Raw genomic sequence first — 16,633 nt, 5'->3', positions numbered from 1 at the left:
TCACAAAAATGACATAGTATCGTAAGGCATAAAAAGTCATTAATACGACGTAGTATGGTGAGGTATAAAAATGTCATATTATAGTAAGGAATAAAAAGTCATGAAGACAACATAGCATAGTAAGGCATAATAAGTCATAGTCTAGTAAGGCATTAAAGTCATTTTCATAGCATAGAAATCATAAAAAATGTCATAGTAAGTCAACTTTTTATTTTGTGATGTAAATAACCACAGAAGTCCAGCTCACTGTTAAAAAAATAATTTATTGCAGCAAGGAATTTTAATCTGAAATATTGACAGTTTTCCTATCAATAATACACGTTTGCATCCACTTCAATCCAACAAGAGCATTTAACGAGACACTAACAGCTGACAATGTGACACCTGTCTGATACACGTTTACCTGACACACATACAAATCACTGTTTCTCTCCACCACAGTTATGTCGACGCAACAAAGTACTGTTTCACACAAAAACTCTCTTTTACACACTGAACATGAACAAACACTATTTTGAATGGTTGAATACGGAACAACAGTTTTAGGGATACAGTTCATAAAATACTGAACATACAAAACTGAAGTTGCATCCACTGATTTTATATCACTGCGCAGTGAATCTGCACTGTCACTGCGGGAACGGAAATCATGTATTTAATTAATCTATTAAAGTCACCTCAGGGATGCTCCAGAAGCATTATGCTCACAATATGAAAAGGAAAAATCCAACAACAGTTAGACACTGCTAACTGAAACAGTCAGTGGAGATGTGTTGTATTTTGCATCTGTGATACCATTTTATTGTTTGGTGTATATTTATATTTTCTGACCAGCTACAGACGAAGTGAGATCGTGTCCACATATTTCCAGCAGCTACAATGAAGTTAGAAAATGTCTCAGCAATCTGAAACTACAATTTGTGTTTTTGTGCCAGAAATCCCCAAAATCAAAAAACAGGGGTTTCCTCTACAGCTATGATTTTACACCCAAATTCAAAAGTCTTATAAGGAGAAATAAATTGTAGAAAAGTTGTAAGGACAAGTTCGCACACACACAGGTACAGGACAAAGACAAATTCACTGCGGGTACAAGTTACATTTTAGTAAAACTAAGGAGGAACACTGTTAATTTTCTTTTGCACCCTAAACATAATTACATAGATTCTTGCTCGTACAGGATGATAATACAGATGATTTTTCCAACAAAATTCATATTGATTTGATACGTGATATATGTAAAACTGCTGTTTCTGCTCAAATTTAGTTTGTATGTGTTTTCTTGGATTTGAAAGTTTGGTTCAGCCAAATTCTCTTAAGTAACTCCAAGGCCTATTACGTATGTTCACCCCCCCGACTCTGGTAGCAGCTGCTGAGCCGTGTAAAAAGGCTTACATAGAAAACAACAGGTGCACATCAGACAGAGTGAAATAATGTGGTGACGAGGATTTGAGCCTGAAACCAACGTCTGCATATTTACAATTTCCTGATAAAGTGAATGAGAATAAGCACATTTTTCTCATCAAGACTCATCACCTCTGTGCACGTGACACAGTTCAGACCCCCTCTCTGCAGAAATGCATTCTGGATAATTATGCACACCAGGACAGTGTCCAAAATCCTTTCCTCGTTCACTCCTTCCTGTATAGTAGAAAGTCAATAGTTTGTACGTGCACATTTATAATGCTTGTAGTTATAGAATATGACACAAAGTTACCACAAAGTAGCTGCTGGAAAATTATAAAGATCACAGACTAGTTGTGGGAAGCTGTGCTGAGGGTGGATTTTTCCTTTAACATCACTGCTCGTTTAGTTATGTGTTTCTACTCTGTGTCTACTCTGATCCAGGTCAGCCTTTTGACATCGGGCTTGGTAATATCTAACACATCCTACGTACAGTACAGATCCTGTCTGGACGTACTAAGTCATGTACAGCCGGCGCTGTTCGCTCTCCTCCTCGATCCCTCGTTCAGCTCAGATTGAGACCGGGCAGATGAGGATGCGATCCTCCAGCAGGACGCTGAGGACGAGGAACACAAAGTACAGTACGAACATGGTGAGGCCCAACATTCGGCTCATCTTCCAGCGACAGACAGCGATTGAAACGATGACGAAGATGAGCATGAGGAAGAGCAGCACAATGGCGCAGAACAGGCCATTGGAGCTGACGGTTACCGGCTTGCCGTTGTTCAGCAGAGTGTAAATGAGCCAGGGGACCGGCAGGCTGGAACCAGAGAGGATAGATGTGTTTCTGTCAAGTTCATATACAGTTTACAGACCAGTGCAAACTAAGGAAAATATTACAATATTATGCAGTAAATATGCAGCTGGGGAGTGAGAAGTAGCTCATAAATACATGTTTCAGGTCAGTTTGAAACGAACAAAGAGAAAAAAAACAACCTAACAAACCATTTCGAATGCAGCTGAGAACTAAAGTTAAGCAGGAAATTCAAACACTTCCATAGTTTTTGAACATAGAAAGTGGGAACTTAAATCAGTGTTTTCCTGTTGTCTTGAAATATTCAATATATTGTCCATTTTCACAGCAATAATTCTGTCAGTGCACCGAGAGTCAAATCAGGTGACTTTTCCCACGAAAAACATTAAAACTAAACACTTCCTCCAGAATTTCTGCATTAAAAGTCTCTCAGCCTTTAGGCTTTTAATGTGAAAAGAAAAACATCAGGAAGTGTTGAGTTTTGTTGAAGGTAGCACATCATCATCATATCATAAGGAAAACCCTGAGAGGCAAGTAAAGTAAAAGAGGCTGAACTGCACCACTACACCAGACTAAATGTGACTAAACGCACTCATGTTTTTCCAGGTGATTTTTAATTTCTCCATGTACTGTAAACACAAGGTACATACATTATGTGTTACCCAGTTATGTAACATTACTGTCATATCTTTCTATTGGCAAGAAATATAGGTCTTTGTGCAAGAGACGCTTTAGGAAGTAAGCTACAAAGCCCATGTAATGAGTAGTGTCAGTGGGTTTCAAAAATTCCATTATATTTATTGACTTATTTAACTTATTATTTTCATTTTTTGATTTATTTTTTATTTTAAACTTTTATGCTTCTTCCTGCAACTTCTCCCAGGTGCAAGAAAAAAAAAGGTTCACTTGCCTCTCCATATGATCAGAAGTGGGGGGAAAATAAGTGTGAAAAAAGACTGGGGGAATGCTGAGTATAACAAGACTGTGAAATATACTTCAGTTACACTGAATGAGCTGCTGTAGAAAGGTACAGGTGATTCCCTCAAGTGTTTTTCATTCCATTATATCTGGTAGAGAAAGGGTTCTCCGGTCACTCACCCTACAGTGATGTCAAAGATGTTACTGCCCACTGAGCTGGACACCGCCATGTCCCCCAGACCTTTCCGGGCCACGATCACACTGGTGATCAGGTCAGGGATGGACGTCCCGGCCGCCAGGATGGTCAGGCCCATGATTTCCTCTGAGATGCCGATGGTCTCACCCACCTGCGCACAGGAAAAGATGAAGACAGGTGTCAGTTCGACCAAAATCGTTCAACTGGTAAATCATGACATCAGAAATTTCTCAGAACTCAGAACGACAGAATCAGAGACACACGGCCACGTCCTCAGTGTGACTTTAAAACAACACATGAATTCATTGCTGTTTATTCTGAATATTCATAAGTGAGTTAAATCCATTTTAAAAAAATCAATCAATCTTAAATTTGTCCATAGATAGCCACTCTAAGTTTGCAGACTCCATAAAACTACAACGTCCATTTTTAAACACAAACAAAATATAACGTCTTAATTAGTGGCTTTAGAGCTGCTGGTGGGCAGATTTCCCCATTTCCAGTCTTTATGCTAAGCTAGGCTAACTCGTCTCTGCCTGTAGCTCCATATTAATTGTACAGATACTAAAGAAAATAAAGTAAATTTCCAAAACTGTTGAATTTTTTCCTTTAAGTGCAGGAGTTGTATACGACTGGTGCTGTTTTTAAAAGTGTGACGTGTGAACCGACCTGATGAGCCCACCACACCATCAAGTAGGAGAAAACTCCGATCCACAGGATGGAGCCGATAAACGTCATGACAAAATATCTCCTGGACGCCTGGAAAATATAAAAGAAGATCACATCAGATGTTCAGAGAAAAACTGTTACTGACTTGACATGTAAACATCTGGAAACAGATTTGGATCCAGATGTGTAAAGAGTGCTAATTATTATACACACTTATTCACATTGTGGACAATAATGTTCTTATTATAGATATAATATATTTTCATTATATACATTCAATGATGATATCAGCAGATTAATAATGAAAATTGAACCATTTATTTGGGTGAAATGAATCTTGTAAAAGACATTTTTCTTATTAAAGCTACTGGGAATACGGTTTCACACCAGTTGTAGTTTAACCCAGTGGAACCACCTGGATCCAGCTGAACACCTGCACTGGTCTAATGACTGCTGCTGTTTCCATGACAGCAGAGTGAAGGTTTAACAGTGTCTCTGAGGGCCGTTCGTACTCACCAGGTTGCGGACGTCGGGCAGCGTGAGCCACAGCGGGAACACGATGGGCAGCAGGAACAGGTAGGTCGCCTGCTTCCGTCTGGTTTCCGGCCACTCCAAAGACAACGGCTCATTCTCCTCCTCTGCTTCCTCCTTCTCCTCTTCCTCCTTGTTTCCGTCATCATCATCCTCATCGTTATCGCCTTCACCCTCACCAGAGTCGCTGCTTTCCTCGCCATCGCTCTCGTCTTCATCGCTGCCCCCTGAGCCGTCGGATCCTCCAGCTGCTGCTGCCGCCTGCGGGAGAGGAAACACACGAGTGAAACAGACAGTCACAAAAACAAAGACTGACTCATTTTAAGCCAAAAACATTAGACACCTAACCGCCAGACTAACTCAGGCCTAAGACCAATGTTACCACGGCAACAGTCAATGACATCTGCACTGACCAGTTCCACCCAACAACAAAAAAAAAACAGGAAAATATGGCTCATTATTTGTGGTTTGTTAACATTGTTCTGGAGAGAGAAATGAGAAGGGAAAGAGTTTTTAGAAATCAGATACTCAGATTTTTTTTATTGTTTCACTTTTCACTGAATTTCAAAGTAAAACAAACATTTTCTGCTGAGGGTAAAAGGAGCTGAGCGGTTGGATGCAGTTCCTCGGCCAGCCAGTCAGTTATTTTGAAAAAAAAATCTTAATTTACCCAGAATTCATTGTACCACAGTCTGGCTTTTAAAAAAAAGCAAGAACTTAACCGCTTTGTGCAACAGATGAATTCAGACGTTTATATGAAGTATTGAACTGAACTTTTTGTTATATCCACGACACAGTCAAAGTGTGTCTTTGTGAAACCGCCCCAGGACTGCAGCGCTCGAGCCTGGTCCATATAGAACCTCATTCAGCCGTGCTTCATCATTTTCCTTTAAAAACTGGAAGTTGTGTAAGTAATGGCAGGATGCACAGATGAAAATAAAGTTGGTTTATTTTTTGTTTATTTCCTCCACAGAAGAAAAAGTCTGATTCTATAGATTAGGAAACAACAATATTAATACACAAATATGGACGTTGTGTTCAGAGGGCCTTAACTCTTCATATTTGGTTACGTCCCTATGACACATATTAATTTGTATAATTTGTTGTTTGTCCTTCGATGACCAACAAGCCAGGTCGTAGTATGGGAGCATGAAGTCATTACAGATTATGTACATGTCTAGGGGTCAGAGAAACACGGTTTGCACTTTGGTCTTGAGATGAAAAACTGATGGAAATGATGTGAAACAGTTCTTACAGTAGGCGTGATAATGGAGGTATTAAAAGTTTAAAAGGGTCCATGTCTGTCCCTGCCGTTTATAGGAGAGGGCAGAGTGAGTCGAAATCATCGTACCTTGGACTCGTCCGGCTGGTCCGACGTCTTCTCAGTCGTCTCCTCTGTCTTTGGAGGCTGTGAGGTGGACGGCTCGGCTGCAGCGCCCCCTGGTGGATCAGCAGCAGCGGCCTGCTCGGACTTTGGCTTCTGATCACCATCTGGAGAAAGAGCGGGAAGACACAGAGCGATGAGAGCCTGTTATGAACTCGTTCATCTACTCACTCATCAAAGTTCAAACAGTTTCTGACTAAAACTAACACAGGGAACCACATCGGCTCCAATCGACCATTTAATGATTTGAAGCTTTCATTGACTTATTGATGTTTATTTTTAAAATATCATTTATTCATTGTTTTTTGACGTTTTTGGGCGTCTCTTGTTTACTTTAACAATCTTTTATTAGTGTGCTGGCTGCTGTTTAACCTCCTCATTCTGTCTCTGATGTTTGTTCTCTATTATATTCATATATGTATATAGCATATAGCATCACAACTTTAAGTTTATTCTTATTCTCTTTCTTCTTTAATAATGCAGTCATTAATTCACCAGTTAATCCTTATAAATCGTTACTATCAAACAGGTTCCTTTAAACTGCTCTAAATTCTGCTCACACACAGTTTTAGCACTAACCTCATTGTTTTTTAACAGAACCGTTTATTTTACACTTTGACACTAAACAAATCAAAATTGTAATGAAAAGCTGACGGACTTATTATGCTGTGTGGGCTGCTATGAAGAGCCAGTGGGAGAGATTGGAGTGTTTGGAGATAAACATGCTTCAGACATGGAGGAAAAGCGATTCACACACACACACACAGTGTCCCATCTGCATGTTAATCCTCGGGCTGATTGGTTCGGGCTCGTTGAGGCCTCTCCAGACGCCCCGCAGCCTCACTTTGCTCTGCACCTCAGACTCTGAAGCACCTCATTACTCCACACTGACGCACGAACACACAGACCGAGAGGCTCTGCTGATTGTGGAGAGCAACCTCCTTCAACCCCAAACCATCTCCGACCATCCACAGGAAGACAACCAGCCTCTTATGGATGCTGCATCTCCAGCGCAGAAATTTTTGAATAATATATCTTACAATATGATCCAAAAATGCCACCAATCAGTCACAGTTTCCACCTACTTCCAGTCTCTGTGCTAAGCTAGGCTAACGCACTTGTGAAGCTGATATCAATCTCCTTGTCGGGCTGTGAGCTTTTATTAAAATGTCAGATTGTACCTTGTAAGTTAAGGTGTTAAACTCACCTTCAGCGTGTCGCTGCTGTGACTTGCTCTGTAATTTGCCCGTGACCGGGATGTTCAGAGGCTTTACTTTGTTCTTTGCTGAAATTAAGAGAAGGACGGCTCATACAAATCACATGTGAGACCCGAGATATACTGAACGTCTTCCACTGAGCGCCACTGAGTCAGCATGCCTTTGACCTTATACCCACACACTGGCCATTTGGTAAGACACTGGCACAGAGTAACTCAGTAACTCACCCCCAAATATAACCCTGCATCCCTCCAGATTCTTGTATTCAGTGTTTCTATTTTTTCCTCTGAGGGGAATGACAATTTGTGTGAAGACTAAATATATATATATATATATATATATATATACATACACACACAGTTCAGTTTTTATTGATGAATATGGAAGGGAAACAAAGCAGTGTTCAGTTCTTCTCTCTATTTGCCCTGTATTTTAGATTGTGCTAATAAATGCAACAAGTAAAACAATCATATGGAAGGATGCACTTGAATCCTTCTTGGAGACTCGTTTGTGTGATTTTTACACAAAGTTTTCCAAACAGCCAGTGTGTGAAAAAGGTCAGTGATCTTCACAACCACACAGAAAAAACTGGATACAAACACACAAACATGAAACCACCATCTCAAATAAACATGCAACCATCCAAAATCAGTTCAGAAGCATTTCTGAGACAGAAGCAAACTGGACTGAGCATCACCACGACAACAGACTGGGAAACAGATAAGACACAAACATGTCTTACCTTTCCTCTGCACTGACCCCTCCCCTCTGACATCACCGTTAAAGGACGTCTCTGATTGAGAGACACATCAGAGTGAATACCTGAACACTAATCAAGTGGGAAAGGCTGTTCTCTGTTGTCTTTGGTTTAAACGACTGTCTGGGTTGCACGTGAACGCAGCGCGGTTTAGACTGTACAATCACAACAACACAGGACAGGAAACAACAGCAAGGCGACATCTTGTTGCCCGCTCTTACCTCGTCTGGCTTTCCTTGGGCCGGGGGTTTTAAGAGCCCCTCTAAGGGCTGCCTCTAGGATGGAAACCAACAGCAACGATTTTAATTCTGGGTTTTATTAAATTTTTATATTATGGCATCATCTACATTTCAGTGCTGCTCGTGCTGCAACACGATTTCAGTCGGTGTATCAAGTTTCAATTCGACTCAAACTGACGGAAATCCTCAGTCTGTGCTGTTCAATGCCGCCTGTGGTTTGTCAGTATTTTGTGATGAATTTATGTTGTTTTCCTTCAACCCATCTAGTTCCATAACTTCCACATTATCCCATAACACCTTTCAACAAACCTGGAGAATGCACCTGGATGTTAATAGGTTGTTGATTATTTTGCATGTCGCCCTGGTTGTTGGTGAAATGAATTCTGGTGCAGATGCTCTGCAGCTCAACAGAAGCTTCACCATGATAAACTAAAAGGCTACAGGGAAAGAGAAGACCTGGTTACCCAAAGTCGTTCTTTTAAAGATTTAATAAAACATTATTAAATTACTTATTAACCATTAATAAATCCATAAGTTAAAACTTATGAGCCCCGTACAAAGGGTGCCCTACTAGAAAGTGGTATTAAAACTGATCTGCAAACCTAGATCCACAAATCCTGGGTGCACCACAGACTTCCTTCTCCCCTTCTGTCAGATATCTACTGATTCCTTCATACTCTGTGGCTGCACAACTGAATTTATGTAACTGGAAAACAACAGAGGTGTAATTATCTGGAAGCTTCATTCAAGATGCTGACACTTAACATTCAATCCAGCTGCATGAGGCCGGTCGGGGTCTCGGCTCCGGGGCCCACGGCTACACTAGTTCCATGGAGATAAAGAGCTTGGTCTGCTAGCACGCTGGCTCTTATCCAGCTTTTATTAGCCTGCATTGAAAAGCTGATTAAGGATCAGCTGTGGTCGAGCGCTGCGAGAGCGAGGAACAGCAACCTGGTGAGTTCGAGGACGTGCTGAAGGTCGCTGCGGTTCATCACGCTAGCCCTGACTTACAGGAAGGGACGGGGGGGGGGGGGGAGCAGCACAGAGCTTAGTCACTGCCGGCTTCACTGCATCCCAGAGCTGGAACATTAGCTGACAGAAAGATAACTCATTAATCTTTCAGTAACGTTTCAAGAGCTTTAACGTCAGCTAATGGTATATAAACATCTAAATGTTCAGAATACAGTGTAATGTAGTTGAAAAGCAGATATGTAATGCATTTGTTAACTGTTACTCCTCCTGTGGACACTCGTAACTGGAGGCTGCCGGACAGACTTGACGAAGCTGCAACACCAGCCACAATATTAACATCAACACAACAGTTTCTCCATTTTTTTAAAGTTAATTAACTTTCACACTGTTTGAAACCCGTTTTCAGATTTGGCAAAAACCACTAAAGTTAAACTTGTCAAATCTGGACTAGATTAACAGGGATTTATTGTCCCATTATGTTTTTCAGGAAAATATCCTTCATTTTCCATGTGTTTTCCAGGACTGGTCAAACCGGTCTAAAGGTTTCCAGGTTTTTCCAGGACGGTGGGAGCCCTCATCAACAGCCCAGTATCTAGTCAAGGTAGACGGTAAAGACAGAACAGTCTGATGTTATAACGTTAAAGTCATTTACCCATTGTTGTGATTAAATAATATCCAAAGTCTCAAAATGTTCTCCAAAAGTTAAAGGTAAATTAATTTGTAGAAATACAAAGCTGTTAGGTTTTTTATTTTTTTACTTTTAGGGGAATTTCATTTTATTATTAAATGGTATATTTGATGCAAGACATTCAGACATACAGTATTTTGTTGTTTTATAAGGTGCAAAAACAACATTTCAGAAAATTAAATTAACCACAACTGTTACCTTCTATCTGTGACCTTTTAAATTTCACAGGGACTTTATACATTTCAACATCCACCTCCACCACCAGGCTGCAGATTTTATCTCGTCACTGCAGAAGCCGTTGTCGGCTCTGTGTTGTTACCTTCTCCCAGAGGGTCCAGTGTGTGGATCATCAGCTGGAAGATGGTGCTCCGTAGCGACGTGTTGTGGAGAGAGGCCGAGCTGCCGCCTCGCTGCAGGACAGGGCGTACCTGCAAGTCAGAGGACACACATTCAGAAATGAAACATTTAACCTCAAGGTAACATTTCAGGACCAATAGCAACACCAGTACTTTTCGTTTCAGCTCGCGCTCAGTACCTGATAATTTGACAATTTAACGCTAAAAACTCAACAGTATTGAAACACATTTCATTTTGCAGACACCACCATCTTGCATTGTGATGAGCCAGTGTTGTAGGTTTCAGTATTTTTTTTACTCTAGTATTTGATTTTGCTACATTTAAAGTCAAAGTAAAAATAAAAGCTGCATGATGAGGTTATGATTCACTGTGTGAGAACGCACAAATGAAAAGAGTCAAATCAGCCGCAGCAGCAGAGAAGAAGCTGCTGATTTAATGCACCGCCCGGCGACCATGGGCAAGTGTCTCAAATCAAACACACCTGCCGCGTGACCAACAGGTGCATGCTGGGTCTGGCTAAATGCTAAATGCTGACGGTGGATCCTTTAGCTGTGACTACGTTCACTTCTGCAGTCAGTGAGGTGTGTTTCTGATGATCCTTGTTGTGGCTGCAGCTCATCGGCTCAGTGTTTGAACAGTTGGAGGAGTGAGACCTGGGAGGTCGAGTGGACTGGTTATATTTTGCAATGAGAATGAACGAGCAGAGAAGCTGGATTTGGTTCAGACAGGTGAGCACAGAAAAACTACAGCTCCTACAAAAAAACACCCCAAACAGAACGAAATAAAACAGGAAAAACAACCCTTATTCTGAACTGGGAGTTTTCACGCCATATTCCAATGTGATTAGCCCAAGTGCTAACCTTGTAAATTAGCTTCTTTGTCATGTTGCTGCTTTCAAATGAGCCGTTTCAGTTGTATTAGTGTAAACACTGGGTTTTACCTTGGGGTAACTGCCAGCGATGGTGCATTTGCAGCCAGTTTAAACCGTATGATGTAAACATAGCATTAACCTGCAATATCTAGGGCTTATGGGAAATGGTGTTTGTTAAAGGCTGCAAAAAAAACCCAAACATAAATACTGAATAAAGAATGATATTAGACAGTTTTTCAAAAGGCTTCTGTCCTACTGTTGAGAGACGCAGCTCAAAGTTTTGGTTTCACTTCAGCTCTTTATCACAGCACACGCTATCATTTTTTTCTAAAAGTGAATTTAACACCTGTACTACTCTATACAAGACATTTTAAAGCCTCAGACTTAAAATAACTTTTTCATTACTTGCAGACAAGCTGATAAAACTCTCCACTGTACGAGTTCGAAGGGGAAAGAATCTCTGGGATTCATTTCTGCCTTTACACAAGAAATTCATTTACAAACAACATAATTACACAATTAGATGAATAATCAAAATGAGCACAGAGAACGGTTTGTCATTGCAGGTGTTTAAATGTTTGCCTGAAGCTGAAACCTGCTGATATCTGCTGTACATCAGAAGATCAAACAGCAGTCTAACCTCAGGTAACAACGATAAAATCATTTTTCATACCCTGAGTCTTGCTTTGTCGTCCTGTGAGTCTGACGGTGGTTTGCTGCGATGAGGGCTGCTCGGGGGCGGTTCAGGTTCTGGTTTGGATTTCTCTTCAGCTTTTGGTGCAGGGGGAGGAGCAGCAGCAGGAGGTGGTGGTGGTGGAGCTTCACTCTCCTGTGAAGTCAGTGACAACCTGATCAGTTAGCTACCCCCAGTAATTCAGCTGACACACAAGTTATAATTTACAATCTTACAAACGCTTGTGTGTGTCTGAGTTTAGTTTTTTTCTTTGGGCATATGAAAAGTGTAAAGAGAAGAATTTCATGTTGATTTAAGGGAAACAAAATGAGCGAGTCACTGTCACTGTGCTGACAAAGAAGCAAAGGTTTGACATGCTAAAAATAAAACACAACTAAAACGGGAGGCGGTCGAGCTGATGTGACCACCGTGGAGATGGACAGGTGAATATCTCAGGTGTTATTACAGAGGCTATACTGTATGTTCATTCTTCACATTGACCCTGAGGGAGCTGAATTTTCCTCACAGCTACTGAAGTAAATATACGTGCTAAAATAATCAATAAAAATCTGAATTTATAATATAAGTTTATGGTTTAGTTGATTTCGTTATTCATTCAAATAAAGGCAAAGTCAAACAAGTGTTTGTTCCCCTGTGGAGAGAGGCAGACGAAGGCAACAATGATTAGTTGATTAATCAATCAGTTGATCAATAGAAAAATAATCTGCAACTATTTTGATAACTGATTAATCATTAAAGTCATTTTTGGACCAAAAACTATCAAACATTTCTTGGTTCCAGGTAATAATTTGTGAATATTTCAAGCTTTTTTCTGTTTTACATCATTGTAAACTGAACAGCTTTGGGATTTAGACTTCCATTTCCATTGTATTTTATAGATTAAATGATTAATCACGAAAAATAATTGTCAGATTAATCAATAATCAAGGGCAGAAGAGAAAATTAAAGGACAAGAAAACTCTTGCTCTCTCAAATCTCTGGTATGTGCCACTTCCTGCTTGAGCCCATTGTCTCTGCAGCATGAATCTTATAACCTGTATATCCAACAGGTGTCCACAGGTAAGAGAAAAGACTAAACATACTCTAGAAAAAGGCAAGGAAAAAGAAGCGGCGAGAAAAGACGTGTTTGATTGATTGTAATTCTGACCCACTCATGTGGCAGCAAGTCTCATTACACTCAGTGTGCTGACTGAAGAGACTGCACACATGCTTCAGGCTAACTGCAGGATGTGCTGCTGACACTTGAAATACTGAAACACAGTTGTGCATGTTAATCACAGGCTCGGACATTAACTGCTGTCTGTCGGCTGACGAAAGCCGCTTTGTCTGCAGATGGCGCAAAAAAAAAAAAAAAAGCCTTTTAAAAAATGCATTATTCCTTTGTTTACAGGTTTTTTTCCTGAATATAAATGAAATGACGTCTCCATGCTGATATTTCAGGGCTGTGACACAGAAACAGAGTGACATTTCCATCACTTCATCGGTGTGACACACTATCTGCGACACCTGGAGTCCTTTCTGTTCAGCATCATCAAAGGATTTTTACACAAATACAGGCTGTCACCTGCTCAGACCCACAAATCACTGTCCCTCTTTCACTGCGTCTGAGCAGGCAACAGTCCCAACTGTGAGGAGATGAAAGGAGAGAGAATATACTGTGTGGAGATGGAAGTTGGTCCGGTAACAACGGCTCTGCAGAGTCGTCTGTTTTGTCGGTATCCATGGTTTCCCATGTCTGATTACTGTGGGGGGTTTAAAATCAACACCTGCTGGAGTTAATTCATACTTCAGGTCATTTTAGAGAAGAAGGCTCGTGCTATTCTTTCTCTTCTTCTATTGTCCGTGATTAATCCCCAGGAAAGACCAAAACCACTGATGTGGTGCATCTCCAAAGACTTGTTGACTTCCTTACTCCCTCTGTGTGACTCTGACTGGTTCTTACTGAGGATGTAAAGCTCACAGATACTATACTTCATTAGAAAGGCTGAGGTAGTGTAGTTTTATAGGAAATGTTATTCAAATAGGAGCAAATAGTGCATTTGTCATGGACAACTTTCAGTGGTGGATTAATCCACATTTGGTGTTCTAGTGTTTGATGCAGCAGGACGGTGTGTGTGAGTCTCAGTCAAAATAAACTGTGTGTGTTCGTGGTGATGAAAGTGCAACACTGTGTCTCACTGTGTGTGTAGCTCTGTGACAGAGGAATTCGATGCATGTGAAAAACATAGAATACCATCAGACTCGCACTTAAAGCTAGAGCCGAATTAGAGTTGGTGTATTGCAGAACAATGGAAAATTAGTCACTTGCACTGAACATCAATTGAACAATTCGTTTGATTTTGCAATGACTTGCGACGCTGTGATGTATATCAATAACAGAAATATATGCCTTTATGATATTGATCTAAACTAGTATAGCAACAAATGATACTTTCATCATCAATGAATCTACCGATAATTAGATTTTTGGTCGATAAAATGATTTGTCCAATTCACAATACAAAAGCCAAAGATATTCAGGTTTATATTCAGAGATGACTAAGAAAACCAGAAAATATTTACCCTTGAAAAACTAGAACTAATAATATGACCCTGAGGCAGCAGTTTACATCTGTATGACTGATAGAAATACTGGCAGATGTTTGTCTTCTACAACCTCAGTGAAAACACTCCTCAATCTTCAAGATACTTCTTCCCCACGTGTCTGAATGTGAAACCAACTGACCTTCTCCGGCTCCTCTGCGGTCCACACCTTGACGATACTCATGTGCTTGTTGAGCTGGGTCTTGACCGCTTGCTCGATCTGGCTGTTGAACTTCATGAAGCTCACGTAGCTGATGTAGCCCATCACCAGCAAGATGCTCTCCCACCACAGGATCACGCTGTCCAGGAAGAAGATGATGAGCATGATAAGGTCCAGGATGTAGAAGGTCACGTCACGGAACAGAGGCCACCAAGTCAGGTGCAGCATCTCCCGGGAGAAAATGGCACACATGCCGATCACAAACAGGATGTTGAAGACAGCTGAGCCCACGATGGTGCCGATGCCCACATTGCTGTGGGAGATGAAGACACCGATCAGGGAGGTGAAGAGCTCAGGGGCAGAGCCTCCGGCTGCCATGAAGGTGGCTCCGGCCACGTCGTCAGAAATCTCCATCCTGACGGTGATGACCTCCAGCGCAGGAACGAAGAACTCATCGCAGACGATGGCCAAGGCGACAAACATGTAGGTCATGCCCATGATGTGCAGGGACACCCAGCCTTGTTGTCGCTGCTCCACCGAGAACAGGTCCTCTGGGTACTCACCCTTCCTGCTAGGGAGCTGGGGCGGGGGACGTGGGGAAGCTGCAGTGGTTGATGGCGGAGGAGTTGGAGTTGGAAGAGGTTTGGGGGGTTGAGGATCTACGTAGATACACTGTTCGATATCTGTCCTGTTGACCGTTATCACCAGAGGAGGTTTGCTGCTCTCAGGTGGGACAACCACCTCCTCCGTCTCATTGGATGCCATCACTTCCCGAATGTTGACCTCCACAACATCATCATCATCACCCGCCTCTGCTCTGAGAGCGTCATCCGTCTGCGCGGCGGCTTGCGGCTCTGACAGCCTGGCTTTCAGAGTCAGAGTGTAGACAAAACACAGCAGCACACCTGAGATGAAGAAGAGGACGCGACTGCGCCTGAGTCTCCTCCTCAGAGGCGAGTGCACGTTCATTGCCCTCGTGGTCTCGACTCCAAACAGGAAGCTATGTCAGATGCATTGCTATTCCTTGATAGTTCCAGCAGCGTTGTGTGGCGAGAAGACACCACTGTCAGAGAGGAGACACACACATGTGCACACAGTGTGTTTCATCTTTTACAGCTGGCAGCTTCAACCTGTGGAAGGACTGAAAACAGAAAACACACACAGCTGAAAACCACATCATCATCAACAAGTGTGTATTGTTTTTATGTGCTCTCTGCTTGCATAGTGGCAGAGGCACATCTACTGAGAAGTGTGTGTGTTGGGGGGGGGTTATGGGGGATGCAGACAGACACCTGTTACTATGGCTACATAATCACAGAGGCTTTGGCTTCTCACAAAACACGAGTCCATTGAAGACACATTAAACATGTTCAAACGCTGAGAAAACCGTCAAAATGAAGCATTTAATTCGCCTCTAATTATATGTGGTGTTACAGCGTGTGCGCGCCCTCGGAAAGAACGTGATGAAATGCGCGTGCACAAAACGATTATTAATGAAACATTAATTAACCCTACCGGCAGCGCGTTAAGATATCATATATATCGGATATCATACATCTGCGCGTGAAAATGGCGCGTTGAGGTTTAATTGTGGAGTAATTGAGACCAGCGCGGATTATCACGCAAGGTCGACGCGAACTGTTAATCTATATTCTTCCAGCAGCTAAAAACTATAACAAATTGACAATAAAAACAGAAAGAAGCAGTGTGCAGTGAGCGGTGGTGCGGGTCTTACCTGTACCGCCGGCTGCTCGGCCCCTCGCCGCTGCGGACCGTCCCTCCAGCTGTGCGTAACGGACGCAGAGATGCTGACTCCGGTTTTTGGGGAGCTACAAGGGCGCACCGCATGTCAGGGCTTGAACGAGGCTCAGCATAATGCTGCTAAGAGGATTAGGAGCCAAACACCTCTCACCTTCCCTTTCACACATAACTCTGTATCAATACACCAACATTCAAAGCGCTGTGCTGGTCGCAGCTGCCGTTTGAGGTGAAACCTCGGAGGCGCCTGTGAGCGTGGCGCCTGTTGCATGCAGAATAATGACCACATGTTCATGGGCTGACAGGAGGAGTTTGGTCGTTATTTTGGGTGTGGTCAGGGGAAAAGCTCATTTGTAGGAGCGTGGAGAATTGATTTTAGGATTTTATTTTAAAATACAGCGTGAAAACTAATTTTCATGTCAAT

General features: G+C 41.9%; 1 protein-coding gene across 3 annotated transcripts; it reads right to left on the bottom strand.

Annotated features, from left to right (window-relative positions):
- Positions 1-243: 243 nt before the first annotated feature.
- On the bottom strand, positions 244-16,472 carry LOC130179878 (sodium/potassium/calcium exchanger 1-like). Of its 3 annotated transcripts, XM_056393035.1 has the most exons (12): positions 16,187-16,472; positions 14,434-15,592; positions 11,688-11,843; positions 10,106-10,214; positions 8,109-8,162; positions 7,873-7,923; positions 7,121-7,198; positions 5,881-6,020; positions 4,515-4,790; positions 3,999-4,088; positions 3,314-3,480; positions 244-2,221 (listed from the first exon to the last, which is right to left on the bottom strand). In XM_056393035.1, the coding sequence occupies exons 2-12, from the start codon at positions 15,418-15,420 to the stop codon at positions 1,972-1,974; spliced, it is 2,358 nt and encodes a 785-aa protein (XP_056249010.1). In that variant the 5' UTR covers positions 15,421-15,592; positions 16,187-16,472; the 3' UTR covers positions 244-1,971. The 3 variants fall into 3 exon arrangements, with proteins under 3 accessions (XP_056249010.1, XP_056249096.1, XP_056249185.1); XM_056393121.1 differs by lacking the exon at positions 8,109-8,162; XM_056393210.1 differs by lacking the exons at positions 7,121-7,198; positions 7,873-7,923; positions 8,109-8,162.
- Positions 16,473-16,633: the final 161 nt, after the last annotated feature.

Source organism: Seriola aureovittata, chromosome 1 (genome assembly GCF_021018895.1).
Source record: "Seriola aureovittata isolate HTS-2021-v1 ecotype China chromosome 1, ASM2101889v1, whole genome shotgun sequence".
NCBI classification, from domain to species: domain Eukaryota; kingdom Metazoa; phylum Chordata; class Actinopteri; order Carangiformes; family Carangidae; genus Seriola; species Seriola aureovittata.
This window is presented reverse-complemented; position numbering and strand designations above follow the sequence as displayed.

Coding starts and splice junctions, on each gene's coding strand:
- LOC130179878 (XM_056393035.1), bottom strand. CDS start 15,420: ATGAACGTGCACTCGCCTCTGAGGAGGAGACTCAGGCGCAGTCGCGTC. Junction 6,021..7,120: donor ACAGCAGCGACACGCTGAAG/GTGAGTTTAACA, acceptor CTCTTTCTCCAG/ATGGTGATCAGAAGCCAAAG. Junction 3,481..3,998: donor TGGTGTGGTGGGCTCATCAG/GTCGGTTCACAC, acceptor TCCTGTGCGCAG/GTGGGTGAGACCATCGGCAT.